We start from the raw sequence: 15043 nt of genomic DNA on the forward strand, positions 1-15043 counted from the left end.
CTGTATTCTGGTTGATCACTTCAATTACCTGTACCTCAATTTATCTTGCCCAGTAAGTTCTTTATTATTTTCATCCTTCTTAGAAAAGCGTCTGAATTCACACTAATGGCAGAACTGATCAGTTGAAGGCTGTCTTCCAATTGTAACAATCATAATGATGTACAAATATTAAACTCCTCCTTTCTGCTGGTTTTCGAAAAACTGCTATAGCCATCATATACAATGGCCCACAAAAGAGAAGTACTTAATGGATGAACTGTTTCATTGTTTCATACTTTTTTCTTAGAAGACATGTTATTGATAGGATTTGTGTGTTACAGAATTTTGTTGTTGTTATTATTGTTGTTTTTCTTATGTTTTTCAGTCTGAAGACTGGTTTGATGCTCCTCTCCTTGTTGGTCTACCCTTTGCAAGCTTCTTCATTTCTGAACAGCCATTGCAACCAACATCCAATTCAATGCTTTACTGTACTCAGGTCTCAGTCTCCCTCTACAGTGTATACTTGCTACACTTGCTTCCACTAACAAATTGACAGTTTCTTGATGCCTCAGGCTGAGTCCTATCAACTGATCCCTCCTTTTTTGTCAAGCTGTATCATAAATTTATTTTCTCTCTCATTCAGTTCAGTTCCTTCATATTAGTTATCTTGACCAGTCCAGCTAAACTTCACCATTCCTTCATAGTATCACATTTCAAAAACTCTCACATTGTCCAAGCTGTTTATCATCCACATTTCACTTCTTTACAAGGATAATGTCCAGACAAATACCGTCTGAAAAAATTTCTTAACACTGAAATTTATATATCAGCAAATTCCTCTTTTTTCATTATGCTTTTTTTCTTTTTGTTCTGCCAGCCTGTATTTTATATTCTCTCTACTTTGGCCACCATCCATAATTTTGCTGCTCAAATAGAAAAAAACTTGTCTACTTTTTAGTGTCTCATTTCCTAATCTAATTCCCTCATCATCACCTGATTTAATTCAACTACATTCCATTACCCATGTTTTACTTTTGTTGATGTTCATCTTACAATCTCTTTTTATGACACTGTCTATTCCATACAACTGCTCTTCCAAGTCTTTTGCCACCTCTGACGGAATGGGAATATCATCAGCAAACCTTAAAGTTTTTAGATATTCTCTCTGAAGCTTAATTCCCTTTCCAAATTTCTTCTTTGTTTCCTTCACAACTTGCTCAATGTACAGATTCAATAACATTTTGGATAGGTTACAATCCTATCTCACTCTTTTCTCAACTACTGCTTCAACTTTCATGTCCTTTGACTCTCATAACTGGCATTTGGTTTACATACATTTAATAAATAACTTTTGTTCCCTGTATTTTATCCCTAATACTTTTGATATTCCAAAGAGTCAATATTCCAGTCAACATTGTCAAAAACTTTCTCTAAATCTACAAATGCTATACACATAGGCTTGTCTTTCTTCAGTCTATCTTCTAGGATAAGTTGTAGGGTCAATATTGCCTCTTGTGTTCCTACATTTCTCTGGAACCTGAACTGACCTACCCCAAGGTATGCTTCTACTACTTTTTCGATTATTCTGTAAATAATTTATGACAAAATTTTGCAACCATGACTTATTGTACTGATGGTATGGTAGGATACACATTTGTTGGCACCTGCCTTTTTTGAAACTGAAATTATTATATTCTTCCTAAAGTCTGAGTGTATTTTGCCTGTCTCACATATCTTTCACACTAGGTGAAAAATTCTGTCATAGCTGACTCTGTCAATGATCTCAATAATTATGAGGGAATGCCATCCACTCCAAGTGCCTTGTTTCCTTGCGCTGACAAATTCTTCCCTCAGTAACATATTCCCATCTCATTTTTACCTGCTTCCTACTGTAATATTGTCTTCAAGTTTGTTTCCCTTATACAGCCCCTTTGCATACTCCTTCCACCTTTCTGCTTTTCCTTCTTTGCTTAGTACTGGATTGTCATTTGAGATCTCAATATCCAAACAGCCATTTCTCTTTTCTCCAAAGGTCACTTTAATTTTCCGATAGGTTGCCTCTCTATCTTTTTTCAAGTTGTACATGATTCTATTGCCTTGCATTTGTCCTCTAGCAATTCCACCTTCGACATTTTGCACTTTCTGTCAATCTCATTTTTTATTAGTCTTATTCCATTTTGCCCATTTACTTTTTTGCATTTTTATATTTTCTCCTTTTGTCAGTTAAATTCAGTTTCTCCTATGTTATCTGGGGTTTCTGGTAGGCTTTGTCTCTCTACCTATGTAACCCTCTGTTGCCTTCCCTATTTCATTTCTGAATGTTACCCATTTGTCTTTTAACATATTCCTTTAGCCTCTTTCAGTGCAGCATTGCCTAATGCTCCTTCTAAAACCCTCGAAACCTCTGTTTTTTTCCCCAAAATTAATTCACTGCCTGTGAATTCTTCAACACCAGCTGTATTAGGTATAGGTCTCTGATATCCAATAGTGATACGAAAATTTGTGCTGGACTGGCATTTGAGCCTAAATTTCCTGCTCATTGTGAGCAGTTGCCTTAATCACTTTGGCTTTCTGTACACACCCCCCAGACCGACCCAAACTGTCACTTGTCGCTCTGTCTACATCCTTTCATTGTAGTCCACGAACTTCTTGTTCCTTCCATTTATTCAGGTCACAGCTCCTTAATTTCCTACCTTCCTGCAATTTCTTCTATTTTCATCTGGAGTTAATAACCAATAATATTTTTTGTAAGTAATTAGGAAGTAGTTTTTTTTACATAAGTGAAAAAGCTACTTAGCAGTCATTAAATCCCCTCCATTTCTTGCTGCTTTGCATTTCAATGGTAAAAAAAAAAATAATAAAAAAAAATAAAAATTATGATCCATATTTGAAATTATTAAATGATCTGTATTAATAAATGGTTTTTTAATAGTTTACTTACTGTATATGCAATTCATACTTATTTACATTACTGTTTCATGGAAATGTGGTTCATGGTGTGGGTTCCTGTAGTCATGTCCTAGTTCATGAACCATGGGCAACGTATGAGTGGCCAAGTAAGTGGTCCTGACAGTCGGGATACCAGTTACTTTGGAATAAGGCTGGGCATCTCGGACATATTCTGAGTCGTGGTCACCTTTGTGCTCATACGGCAAAGACTACCAAATCCACCGGTTAGTCCCTCAGCCGTTAGGGGTAAAACTCAATGGAACTCGGGGCAAGTAAGGCTAGCAACCTGCTTCCCTGGTACTTTAAATATGATGCTGGCAACAATCAGAGCAAAATGCTTCGGACCTTTGGAGGTGACGGAGTCCCACCTCTACCTGACTAACCAGGGACTCCTAAGATATGACTTGGCAAACAAATGGTAATGAGATGGGGATCTATTAATATCAATGGGGGCTACTCTGGGAAGAAGGTAGAGCTGGCAGAGGCTGCAAGTAAGATGGAACTGGACATTTTAGCTGTTAGTGACATTCGGGTACGGGGTGAGAAAGAAGAGGAAGTGGGAGAATACAAGGTCTAACTGTCAGGAGTCAAAGCAGGAATAGCACAATGGGGTGTAGGGATTTACATCAGGAAACAAATGGAACCCAGCGTAGTTGCAATAAGGTATGTAAACGAACGACTGATGTGGATAGATTTGACAGTGTCTAGCAAGAAAATTAGGATTGTGTCAGTATATTCGCATTGTGAAGGGACAGATGAAGATAAGATGGATAATTTCTATGAGGTACTCAGTGATGTACTTGTTAAAGGACAAGAACAGTGTTCTGCTCATGGGTGATTTTAACGCCAGGATTGGATAACGAACAGAAGGGTATGAAAAGGTTATCGGTAAATTTGGAGAGGATATGGAGGCCAACAGGAACGGGAAACAGCTCTTGGATTTCTGTGCCAGTATGGGCTTAGTAATCACAAACTCCTTTTTTAAACATAAGAACATTCACCGGTATACTTGGGAAGGCAGGGGAACCAGATCTCTCATTGATTATATAATAACAGTTCAGGAATTCAGGAAGGCTGTGAGGGACACACGTGTATTCAGGGGATTCTTTGATGACACTGATCATTATTTAATCTGCAGTGAAATTGGGATTGTGAGGCCGAAAGTGCAGGAGGTCAGGGCCATTTGTAGGAGGATAAGAGTGGAGAAACTTCAGGATAAGGAAATCAGGCACAAGTACATAACAGCGATCTCAGAAAGGTACCAGTTAGTTGAATGTAGTCAATTACAGTCATTGGAAAAGGAATGGACAAGGTACAGGGACGCAGTACTAGAAGTGGCTAAAGAATGTCTTGGAACAGTAGTGTGAAAAAGTAGGATGAAGCAAACAGCTTGGTGGAATGACACAGTCAAGGCAGCCTGTAAAAGGAAAAAGAAGGCGTATCAAAAATGGCTACATACTAGAACTCAGGTAGACAGAGAAAGTTATGTTGAAGAAAGAAACAAAGCCAAACAGATAATTGCAGCATCCAAGAAGAAATCTTGGGAAGACTTTGGAAACAGGTTGGAGACTATGGGTCAAGCTGCTGGAAAACCATTCTGGAGTGTAATTAGCAGTCTTTGAAAGGGAGGTAAGAAGGAAATGACAAGTATTTTGGACAGGTCAGGAAAACTGCTGGTGAATCCTGTGGATGCCTTGGCCAGATGGAGGGAATATTTTGAAGAGTTGCTCAATGTAGGTGAAGATACGATCAGTAATGTTTCAGATTTCGAGGTAGAATGGGATAGGAATGATGATGGAAATAGGATCACATTTGAGGAAGTGGAGAAAATGGTCAGTAGATTGCAGTGCAATAAAGCAGCTGGGGTGGATGAAATTAAGTCAGAACTCATCAAATACAGTGGAATGTCAGGTCTTAAATGGCTACACAGGATAGTTGAATTGGCCTGGGAGTCGGGACAGGTTCCATCAGACTGGATAAAAGCAGTAATCACACCAATCTTTAAACATGGAAACAGAAAAGATTGTAACAACTACAGAGGTATCTCTTTAATCAGCGTTGTGGGTAAAATCTTCTCAGGTATTGTTGAAAGGAAAGGACGAGTATTAGTTGAGGACCAATGGGATGAAAATCAGTGTGGGTTTAGGCCTCTTAGAGGTTGTCAGGACCAGATCTTTAGCTTACGGCAAATAATGGAGAAGTGTTACGAGTGGAACAGGGAATTGTATCTATGCTTTATAGATCTAGAAAAGGCATATGACTGGGTTCCTAGGAGGAAGTTATTGTCTGTTCTACGAGATTATGGAATAGGAGGCAAACTTTTGCAAACAATTAAAGGTCTTTACATGGATAGTCAGGCAGCAGTTAGAGTTGACGGTAAATTGAGTTCATGGTTCAGAGTAGTTTCAGGGGTAAGACAAGGCTGCAACCTCTCTCCACTGTTGTTCATATTATTTATGGCTCATATGTTGAAAACAATAGACTGGCTGGGTGAGATTAAGATATGTGAACACAAAATAAGCAGTCTTGCATATGCGGATGACTTAGTTGTGATGGTAGATTCGATTGAAACTTTGCAAAGTAATATTTCAGAGCTGGATCAGAAAAGTAAGGACTATGGTATGAAGATTAGCATCTCCAAAACGAAAGTAATGTCAGTGGAAAAGAAATATAAACGGACTGAGTGCCAAATAGGAGGAACAAAGTTAGAACAGGTGGACGGTTTCAAGTACTTAGGATGCATATTCTCACAGGATGGCAACATAGTGAAAGAACTGGAAGCGAGGTGTAGCAAAGCTAATGCAGTGAGCACTCAGCTATGATCTACTCTCTTCTGCAAGAAGGAAGTCAGTACCAAGACTAAGTTATCTGTGCACCGTTCAATCTTTCGACCAACTTTGTTGTATGGGAGCAAAAGCTGGGTGGATTCAGGTTACCTTATCAACAAGGTTGAGGTTACGGATATGAAAGTAGCTAGGATGATTGCAGGTACTCGTAGATGGGAACAATGGCAGGAGGGTGTCCACAATGAGGAAATCAAAGAAAAACTGGGAATGAACTCTATAGATGTAGCAGTCAGGGCGAACAGGCATAGATGGTGGGGTCATGTTACAACGCGTAGGAGAAGCAAGGTTACCCAAGAGACTCATGGGTTCAGCAGTAGAGGGTAGGAGGAGTCGGGGCAGACCAAGGAGAAGGTACCTGGATTCGGTTAAGAATGATTTTGAAGTAATAGGTTTAACATCAGAAGAGGCACCAATGTTAGCACTGAATAGGGGATCATGGAGGAATTTTATAAGGGGGGCTATGCTCCAGACTGAGCGCTGAAAGGTATAATCAGTCTTAAATGATGATGATGATGAAATGTAAATTTCATGCTTTAAGAGTAAATTACTTTATTATTTTACTGCCCAAAAACTTCACTTAGCTTTTGTTTTTCCAAAGAAAACTGAACATAAAATTATTATATTTCTGAAATACTCCAGGGAACTAATTGGCAATTCAATTAGTTTGGCAAAGCGTTGCAGATGTTTAATGTATGCTCATCATTGGTATCATATGTTACACACTATCATAAATTACATACTAAGAATTTTCTTAAACATGCATAGTTGTTGACTAATAGCTTCTGTTGACATATATAAAAGTAAATAAGCAAAATTTACTTACAAGTTGATTAGTCGCATAAGAGTTGATATCTGAAATCAGTTTCTGAATAAATAATATTCTCTGCCTGGCATTTGATATAACTTTATTTCTTGCTTCTTCCAGATGGGCTGCCTGGAAAGGTGATTTTGAAAATAAGAACTAAGAATTATTTTTATGGTTATTTAATTTTATTATGATAATGTAAGCATTAATTTAAAAATGAAAAATGAGAACAGGCAACAGCTCAGCTCCATATTAAATTAATTGTGGGCAGTACCGTTCAAGGCTGCTTAGAATTTCAAATGTTGAGCTTTGGTTTGTTCCCATAGTAAGAATCTCAAGAAGAATATGATGATATAGTGCAACAGTTATTGCAAATTTATTTTTAAATTTTACTGTTTTTGTGAAGCAGATATGAGTCCCATAATAATTGGTTTTGTGGCTTTGATGATCAAATGGCAACAATAAAGCTTCCCTATCAATCGAGTTTGCCTCAGAAGGCAAAAGTAAAATTTTTCAGAATCATAAATATTGACTCAGGTACATTAGTCAGAGAGTGTTAACAGTGAGGAAGTTTACCAACCCTATACAGTAGACGGGAAATTTAATTTTTCCTAAAAATGTTCTTACAAACTATGAATCCCATTTTCCTCTACTATAGGTCAGGGATAATTATAATAGAAACCAAAAGAAAGGATGGCAAACATGTCTAATAGAAGTATCTTGTGTCATGAAGAGACAACTTTTATTTGTTGCATAGGACTAGCTCTAATTGAGACCCAAAGATGTACCACATGCAATACTGCAAAATTCCTCCTATATCATCAAAAAGACAAAAACTGCATACTAGGCCTTACGCAAAAAATGTCAAAATTCCAAAAACAAAGCAAAGGAAATATGGAGCATTATTTGCCATGAAGCAGATCAGAGTGGTAAAGCAAATGATTTTCAGTTCCCTGGTGATAGCAGTAGTGAGACAGGTGACATTAAATTCAAGTTACTGGTTACTGAATTTAATTAATTCTTTCTAACAGTAGCTGAAAATACAGGGCCAAAATGTGGACCATCAAAATGCATATCCATTAGATTTATTTCAACAGGCATTGCATACTCCATCCGCAGGAATGCATTCTGCCAAATCGACTACAAAAAAAGTATTGAATGCTCAGTGGTTGATAATCATTCTGTCTATGGTGGTATTTCAACCAAAGTACTAAAATATTGTGCTGACATAATTGTGACTTTGAGATCCCTTTGTAACCAGTCAATGATCAAGCAGTATCTACTGATAGTAGCACTCATTTACAGAATAGGAGAGAAGTAAGTGCACTCTAATTACAGACTTATCTTCCTATAACAGTGGGTCATATTAACAAATTATACAACAGGAATAAGTTTAATTCAGAAGGAAGAAACATTAAAAATGATGCCCACAAGATTTGGTACTTTGTCTGCTCTTGTTCTTGACCTACATACAAGATTTGCTTAAGACATTAGGGGACTCTTCAGAAACTGTGACGTTTGTTAATGACAGATGCATACTGGCAAAAGACCTAAATTCATCCATACCAGACTGTACAGCAAACATCTTACCCCAGAAACTAACAAAAATTCATATTATGTAATTCCAAAATAAATAGAAATGACTTACAAGTATGAGAAGAAGAGATCAATGGCCACATACTGGGTAAAGCTCAATGTGTGAAATTCCTAGGCATCAAGATGGATAATAAACCATCTTGCCTGTTTTGTGCTTACAAAGCTCCCTCATTCTTTTTACTTGTAGACAGGATTACTAGCAAACTTTTACTCAGGAATGTTCTATGGCATAATCTTCTGGTGCAATGCAGGTAAGAGCAAAAAGATATCTGTTCTACAGAAGCATACAGTAAGAACATTGTGTAAAGTTGAAGGCTAATCATGGACTGGGACTTCTTGCATTTACATGCCAAGACATTTACTCCCTAATGTTATTTATAGTTTTGATTTGATTTTTATTGATCCGAGAAATCCTATTGTGCGTTCCAACACTTGAATGTGGGACAAGTCACAATTACAATATAATAAACTTATTATAAGAACAAAATCCTTTAGAATGAAATAAATCAGCTAAAAATGAATGGCATTTAACAAAACAATTAATTTGGTTATTTTAGACTCTTAATAAGGAAAATAATAGTAACATCTGTAGAGTGAACTAACAGGCTATAAACTTATGGTGCATAAAAAAATATTCTCTTTGCTTATTTTAGAATGGCCATAATTAATTTTTCTACTGCATACAAGAAGTTCTTCTGAGGTTATGCTTTTACTTTTGCTGTGAATTTGTCTCTATTTGACTCTCTATTTGAAGAATTTTCATGTGTCTTATAATGTTGTGTCCTTTACGTAGTTGTTGACACATCACTAGAATGATTGGTTTGATGGTGGTGGATGTCTGTACCAGGCAGGGAACTGAAAAAGCAGTATATTTGAACTAAATAATGTAAATTCTGTTCATATGTATTGTTTATATTTAACAAATCTTGTCTTTGCAACATATGGGTCTCATTAATAATCCCTATTCCAAAGAAAGCAGGTGCTGACAGGTGTGAAAATTACCAAACTATCAGTTTAATAAGCTATGGCTGCAAAATACTAACATGAATCCTTTACAAAAGAATGGAAAAACTGGCAGAAGCTGACCTTGGGGATGACCAGTTTCGATTCTGGAGAAATGTAAGTACACGCAAGGCAATACTGACCCTACAACTTGTCACAGAAGACAGTTTAAGAAAAGGCAAACCTATGTTTTAGCATTTGTAGACTTAAAGAAAGCTTTCGACAATGTTGACTGAAAGACACTCTTTCAAACTCTAAAGGTGACAGGGGTAAAATAAAGGGAGCAAAGGGCTATTTGCAATTTCTACAGGAACCATATGGTAGTTACAAGGGTCAAGCACAGAAACCAAATGGCAGTTACAAGAGTTGAGGGACACGAAAGGGAAGCAGTGGTTGAGAATGGAGTGAAACAGGATTGTAGCCAATCCCAAGTGTTATTCAATCTGTATATTGAGCAAGCAGTAAAGGAATCAAAAGAAAAATTTGGAGTAGGAATTAAAGTCCAGGGAGAAGAAATAAAATTTTTAGAGTTTGCCAATTATATTGTAATTCTGTCAGACTCAGCAAAGGACTTGGAAGAGTGGTTGAACGGAATGGACAGTCTCTTGAAAGGAGGATATAAGATGACATCAACAGAAGCAAAACAACGATAATGGAATGTAGTTGAATTAAATCAGGCAGTGATGAGGGAATTAGATTAGGAAATGAAACACTTAAAGCAGTAAATGAATTTTGCTATTTGGGAAGCAAAATAACTGATGATAGTTGAAGTAGGGAGGATGTAAAATGTAGACTAGCTATGGCAAGAAAAGCATTTCTGAAGAAGAGTAGATTGTTAACATCGAATATGGATTTAGATGTCAGGAGGCTCTTTCTGAAAGTATTTATATGGAGTGTAGTCATGTATGGAAGTGAAATATGGACAATAAACAGTTAAGGCAAGAAGAGAATAGAAGCTTTTGAAATGTGGTGCTACAGAAGAATGCTGAAGATTAGATGGGTAGATCACATAACTAATGAGGAGGAACAGAATAGAATTGGGGAGAAGAGAAATTTGTGGTACAATGTGACTAAACGAAGGCATTGGTTGCTAGGACACATTCTGAGGCATCAAGGGATCACCAATTTAGTACTGGAGGGAAGCATAGGGAGGTAAAAATCATAGAGGGAGACCAAGAGATGAATACAGTAAGCGGATTCAGAGGGACATAGGTTGCAGTAGGTACTCAGACATGAAGAGACTTGTTCAGGATAGAGTAGCATGGAGAGCTGCATCAAACCAATCTTTGGACTGAAGACCACAACAAGAACAACAACAACAACAACAGGTCACTGATAATGTCCTTTATTAAGAACCAGAAAGTTCTCCTTCATAATAGGATTTATGGCACCCAGTGTGTGAATGAATGAAAAAGAGCAAAAGCAGGAAAACTAGTGAGACTTTTTGGTGAGACTAGCAGCATATCTGTATAAACGGAAAACGTAATTTTTGTCAAAGGATCAACACTTTTACAAAGCTGGTTTTACATGAATGACTTTCCAGTCAACATCAATTACTTGTGAGTGTGCATCATGTGATTGTGTGTAAATCAACCACTAACTACATCAATAGGTTAGAAGGAAGGTCAGCATTGACCATAATTTTGATGGTTTATTGACAGAAAAATTGATTTTCAATCACATAGTATCAGTAACCAAAGCTAGCTTTGTTTACTGGTAATAACTTGACACCAGTGCTTATGAGTTTAATTTGTACACTACAGCACTGAAAATGATCACTATGTGATTGAAAATCGATTAAGCTGTCAATAAACCATCAAAATTATGGCCCATGCTGACCTTCCTTCTAATTTCACATATATGGTCATTGTGCACACAGTACTCTATGGAGTCACCAATCAATACATCAAGAGGTGCTCATTGATGTCAAAGATAAACTGACTGTTTAGAATGTGCAGTTCTGAAAGGTTGAGTAAGCTGCAGACTTTGCAAGCTCAGAAACATGGATTAGTGGAGCCATCTGCTAATGTCAGAAAACTTAACCCATTTTCATAGGGCTCACTCCTTTTATAGAAATGGATTTTGTGCCTTTTTGTCTTCTCAATCATTATTTTGTTGTTTGCTTTTGCTTTCATGGCACACTGCAAAGATTATTAAAGGGCCTGATATTTTTACTACTAGAGTCCTCTCACAAAAGAGGAAATATCTTAAAGTGAAAAGGTATTTAATATACCTGGATAAAGAAAAACCCTACATTATACATCAATATAAACAGGAATGAATAAATATTTTTAAAGCAAGTTGTTTCAGCAGTGAAAAAGCAAAGCTATTTAATGAGAAAAACAATTTAGAATGTTATTTGCCATTTATATAAAAGATACAAAAGATAAAGTAAAAAGACACTATTTACCACCTTCAAAATATTGTTGATGTGCTTGTAAGCAAAGAAATTATGTTTTCAAATGACACTTTTTCTATTTTTTCAGTTTTGAGAGTGTGGAGAATTGATGATACAATCTTTGTCAAGAACATTCACTATGAATTTTGCTTTGACCATTAATAAATTCTGTTATGATTACTTGTTACTACATTTTGATGGTTTTTTTTTTTTTTTTTTTTTTTTTTTTTCAAAAACAGGGCGGGCTCACTGAAATCTTGATTGTGGTGACTGATCTGTGACATAGCCTGAGGTATAGATTAAGATGAAAGGTGATAACTTGGTTGTGAGTAGGTGAAGTCAATTATTGCAAATGCCAAATAAAGATTGTGGTAACAGATGTATGTGCAGTATAGTCTAATATTTACATCAACGCCATATTTAGATGTATTTTTGTCATTTTAATATACTTTTTACCGGAAAATTTAAAACTGAAAGGTAAATTCAGAAAATGTGTATTAGATAATGGACAAGTATTCAATTAGTACTTTCATGCATATTATACACATATATCATACATAGTGAAGTGCCACAGAATAGTAGACTTTACGTGGTTGAGTAAAAATTTTGACACCTTCCCCTGGTAACAAGAGGTGAGCACAGCAGGTCAGTACACACCAGCCGAATGTAATGTCAACAAGGAAGGACTGCTGATGTTAATGTAATATGGCCACAAGAGAGAGTTAATTACCACACACTAAGACGTGGGTGTCCAGAGTGCCAATGGAGTAGAATGACATCAAAGAGAGAGGATGATGCTGTACCTGTGTTGACCATGCAGAAAGGAATAAGAAGGCATAACTCAGATGCAAGAATAACTATTCAGTATACCAACTCTGCAAAATACATCCACCACTACTCTTGAAAGGTGAAGCTGAGATACATCTCAGCTGCAACTATGTCAACCAGAGAAGCTCATCAAACAAGAAAGTCAGGCTAGGTGGTGTCATGGGTACCCCACAGTGGCAAAGCACACTGGCCAGCCCTGTGTACATATTACTACAGTTCCAGTGAAAGTATGCTAGTCCGCAGCCACCTAACGTGGAGGAGGGACTTACGATGGTCCATCCTCTGCTCATCAAGACCATTTTCAATCTCTGATAGAGCCGAAGGAAATTGCTACTGAAAGCCACAGTGCTGCCATTCAAGTCAAGGCTGATGGGGAGGTATTGGTGACATCAGCAAACAGGCCTTCTGGTGGCCTAACCTGTGGGTCCAGGAAGCAGTCAACAATAGTCATCATATGGGGTGTGCCATGGCTTCCACCTGCCTTCTGTTGCTTAGGGTGTACTTTGATGCTGTGGGCATTTATCCTGTCAGAGGCTGCAGTGTGATGCACCTCTACTTTGCACAATCCATACAGTGTCAGTGCGTGTGCTTCCTGGCATGTCATCTATGATGCCAATGAGAGCACTTTGGTTACCCACATCCCTGAGCTGTTAGCTCCTGAGAAAGTGCACAGAACACTGACCAAGTTGTGGCTACTGACCCACTGGATGCTGAGTCCATGCCTCCACCATTGTAGTGACTTAGATGGTGCAGCACAAGCAACCATCAGCGCATTGCGGCATGGCCACTTCTGCCTGCCATTGCTACTGGCAGCCATGAATGAAAACAACAGTGTATTTTTCAACAATAAATGTTTATTTGTTAGTGATGTTTCATTGGTGCTTTTGGGGTGCCCAGCTGGCACCAACCCAGTCCAAATTTCACCATTGCAACCCACAACAGTAGAGGTGACAACTCCAGCCTCAATAATTGCTATGAGAATTTCCAAGGTGGGTACACTGCATCTGTTACCAAAGGATGTTCTCTCATAACCTCACTTCACCGTACAGATGCAAACTGTACAGCAGACAGCTCTCACAATACACATTTTTGGTACCAGCATGTAAACGAAGATGATCACTTGTGGCAAGCAAGATACAGTACAGAAAAAAGATAACTGGGGTGTTGCAGAAGACGCAGTTGCTGCAAACAGTCAAGTGAGACAAGAATGTTGCTCATATTATAAGGGCTTTACACACACTGAGTGCAGTTGTCATTATTAAAAACCTAAGTTTAGCAAAGTTCACTTGAGATTTATAAGAACTGCTCTTTAAGTATTGTAATAGGAGCCATCTGTTTAGTCAAATATGGTCAATAATTAATCTTTAGCAAAAATATAGATACATAAGGACAGCAATACATTCATAATCTCTGAAGCATAAATTTGGACACACCACCAGATTTTTGGATGTTCATGAACTTAGTATCTACTTCTATTCGGGATTCCAAAAGTATGACTTAAGATCAATTGAGAAACATGTCTGATATCCTTACTTAATAATAGGTACAATAGTTTATGTTTGATAATATATTTTACATATGAATATTTCAGTTTCCATGTAATGAGCAAGGAAAAAAATCTTATAATTGATATGCTATCAAATTTGGTCTTTCTGGTTTAAAACCTCATGAATAAATATGACCAATGCATACTAGCAACACATTTTTCATAAGTCAAAATATAAAGTTTTGAACTTATCTTACACTATATTGCATTTATTACTGAATAAAATTGTCTTTCCTTCTTTTCTTTCAGTAATGTTTACTTAGATATCTATATGCAATGGTTCAATACAGAACATTCATTACCTTAACTAAAGCATCAGAAAGATCTGAACAGAATCCAGCAGCTTTGTGAAGGGATACATTAACATTATGTGGCAAAGCTACAACAGCAGATCGTGTGTAGTTGAAAAGATGGACTATCCTGCGGGCTGATTCACGAGTAAGCATGACCATTAGTTGTTCAAGTGTTGTTGGCGGGGCCTGGTTTTCTGGTTCATCTTGACTCAGATGGGCCCACAGATCCTTGCTTAGTTCAAAAACAGCTTTTGGGTCTTTGACAAGCTGAAAATAAAGAAGAAATTTATGATGAATGAAATGATCAGTAGGCCTGTCATGTACACACTAAACTTATTTAATGATAAAGAGACAGGATAGGGCTGGGTAAATTGTTTTTACAGCTGATTGAAAATTGTTTACTGTAAACAGACTACAGTGATGATTATTAATTTGACTGGATCACTTATATTCAAGTAACATTTCATACCACAACTAAGAGCAATATAGAATCTTCATCGGAGATATTAAGCAAGGTGATGCAGTGGTAAGACACTGAACAAACATTTGGGTGGACAGTGGTTCACATCCACAACCAGTCATCCAGTTTTAAATTTTCCAAGGTTCCTTTAAACTGCTTTAGGCAAATACTGTGATAGTTCATTTGAAATGGTTGCAATTAATTTTTCCCCTTTTCTTCCCAATCCGAGCATGTCTATTATGACCTTACTCTCAATGGGACATTAAACAGTAATGTTCTCTTCTTCATTTTCATCAGGAACCAATTTTTGGATTCAATGAGCAGTACAGAATCTTCATCAG

At 37.2% G+C, this 15043-nt stretch overlaps 1 protein-coding gene across 3 annotated transcripts in view; it reads right to left on the reverse strand.

Moving 5' to 3' along the window:
- LOC124716942 (lipid storage droplets surface-binding protein 1) overlaps positions 1-15043 on the reverse strand; it is a 179602-nt gene that overhangs the window by 32134 nt on the left and 132425 nt on the right. For all 3 annotated transcript variants that reach the window (XR_007005682.1, XR_007005678.1, XM_047243534.1), the window contains exons 6-7: positions 14252-14509; positions 6598-6708 (exon numbers count right to left, since the gene is read on the reverse strand). Coding sequence is in view for 1 of the 3 variants with exons in the window: in XM_047243534.1 (XP_047099490.1) it covers positions 6598-6708; positions 14252-14509 (369 nt within the window). In the remaining 2 variants the exon portion in view is untranslated. The remainder of the gene's footprint in view (positions 1-6597; positions 6709-14251; positions 14510-15043) is intronic.

The sequence above is a fragment of the Schistocerca piceifrons genome, chromosome 1 (genome assembly GCF_021461385.2).
Source record: "Schistocerca piceifrons isolate TAMUIC-IGC-003096 chromosome 1, iqSchPice1.1, whole genome shotgun sequence".
Taxonomy (NCBI): domain Eukaryota; kingdom Metazoa; phylum Arthropoda; class Insecta; order Orthoptera; family Acrididae; genus Schistocerca; species Schistocerca piceifrons.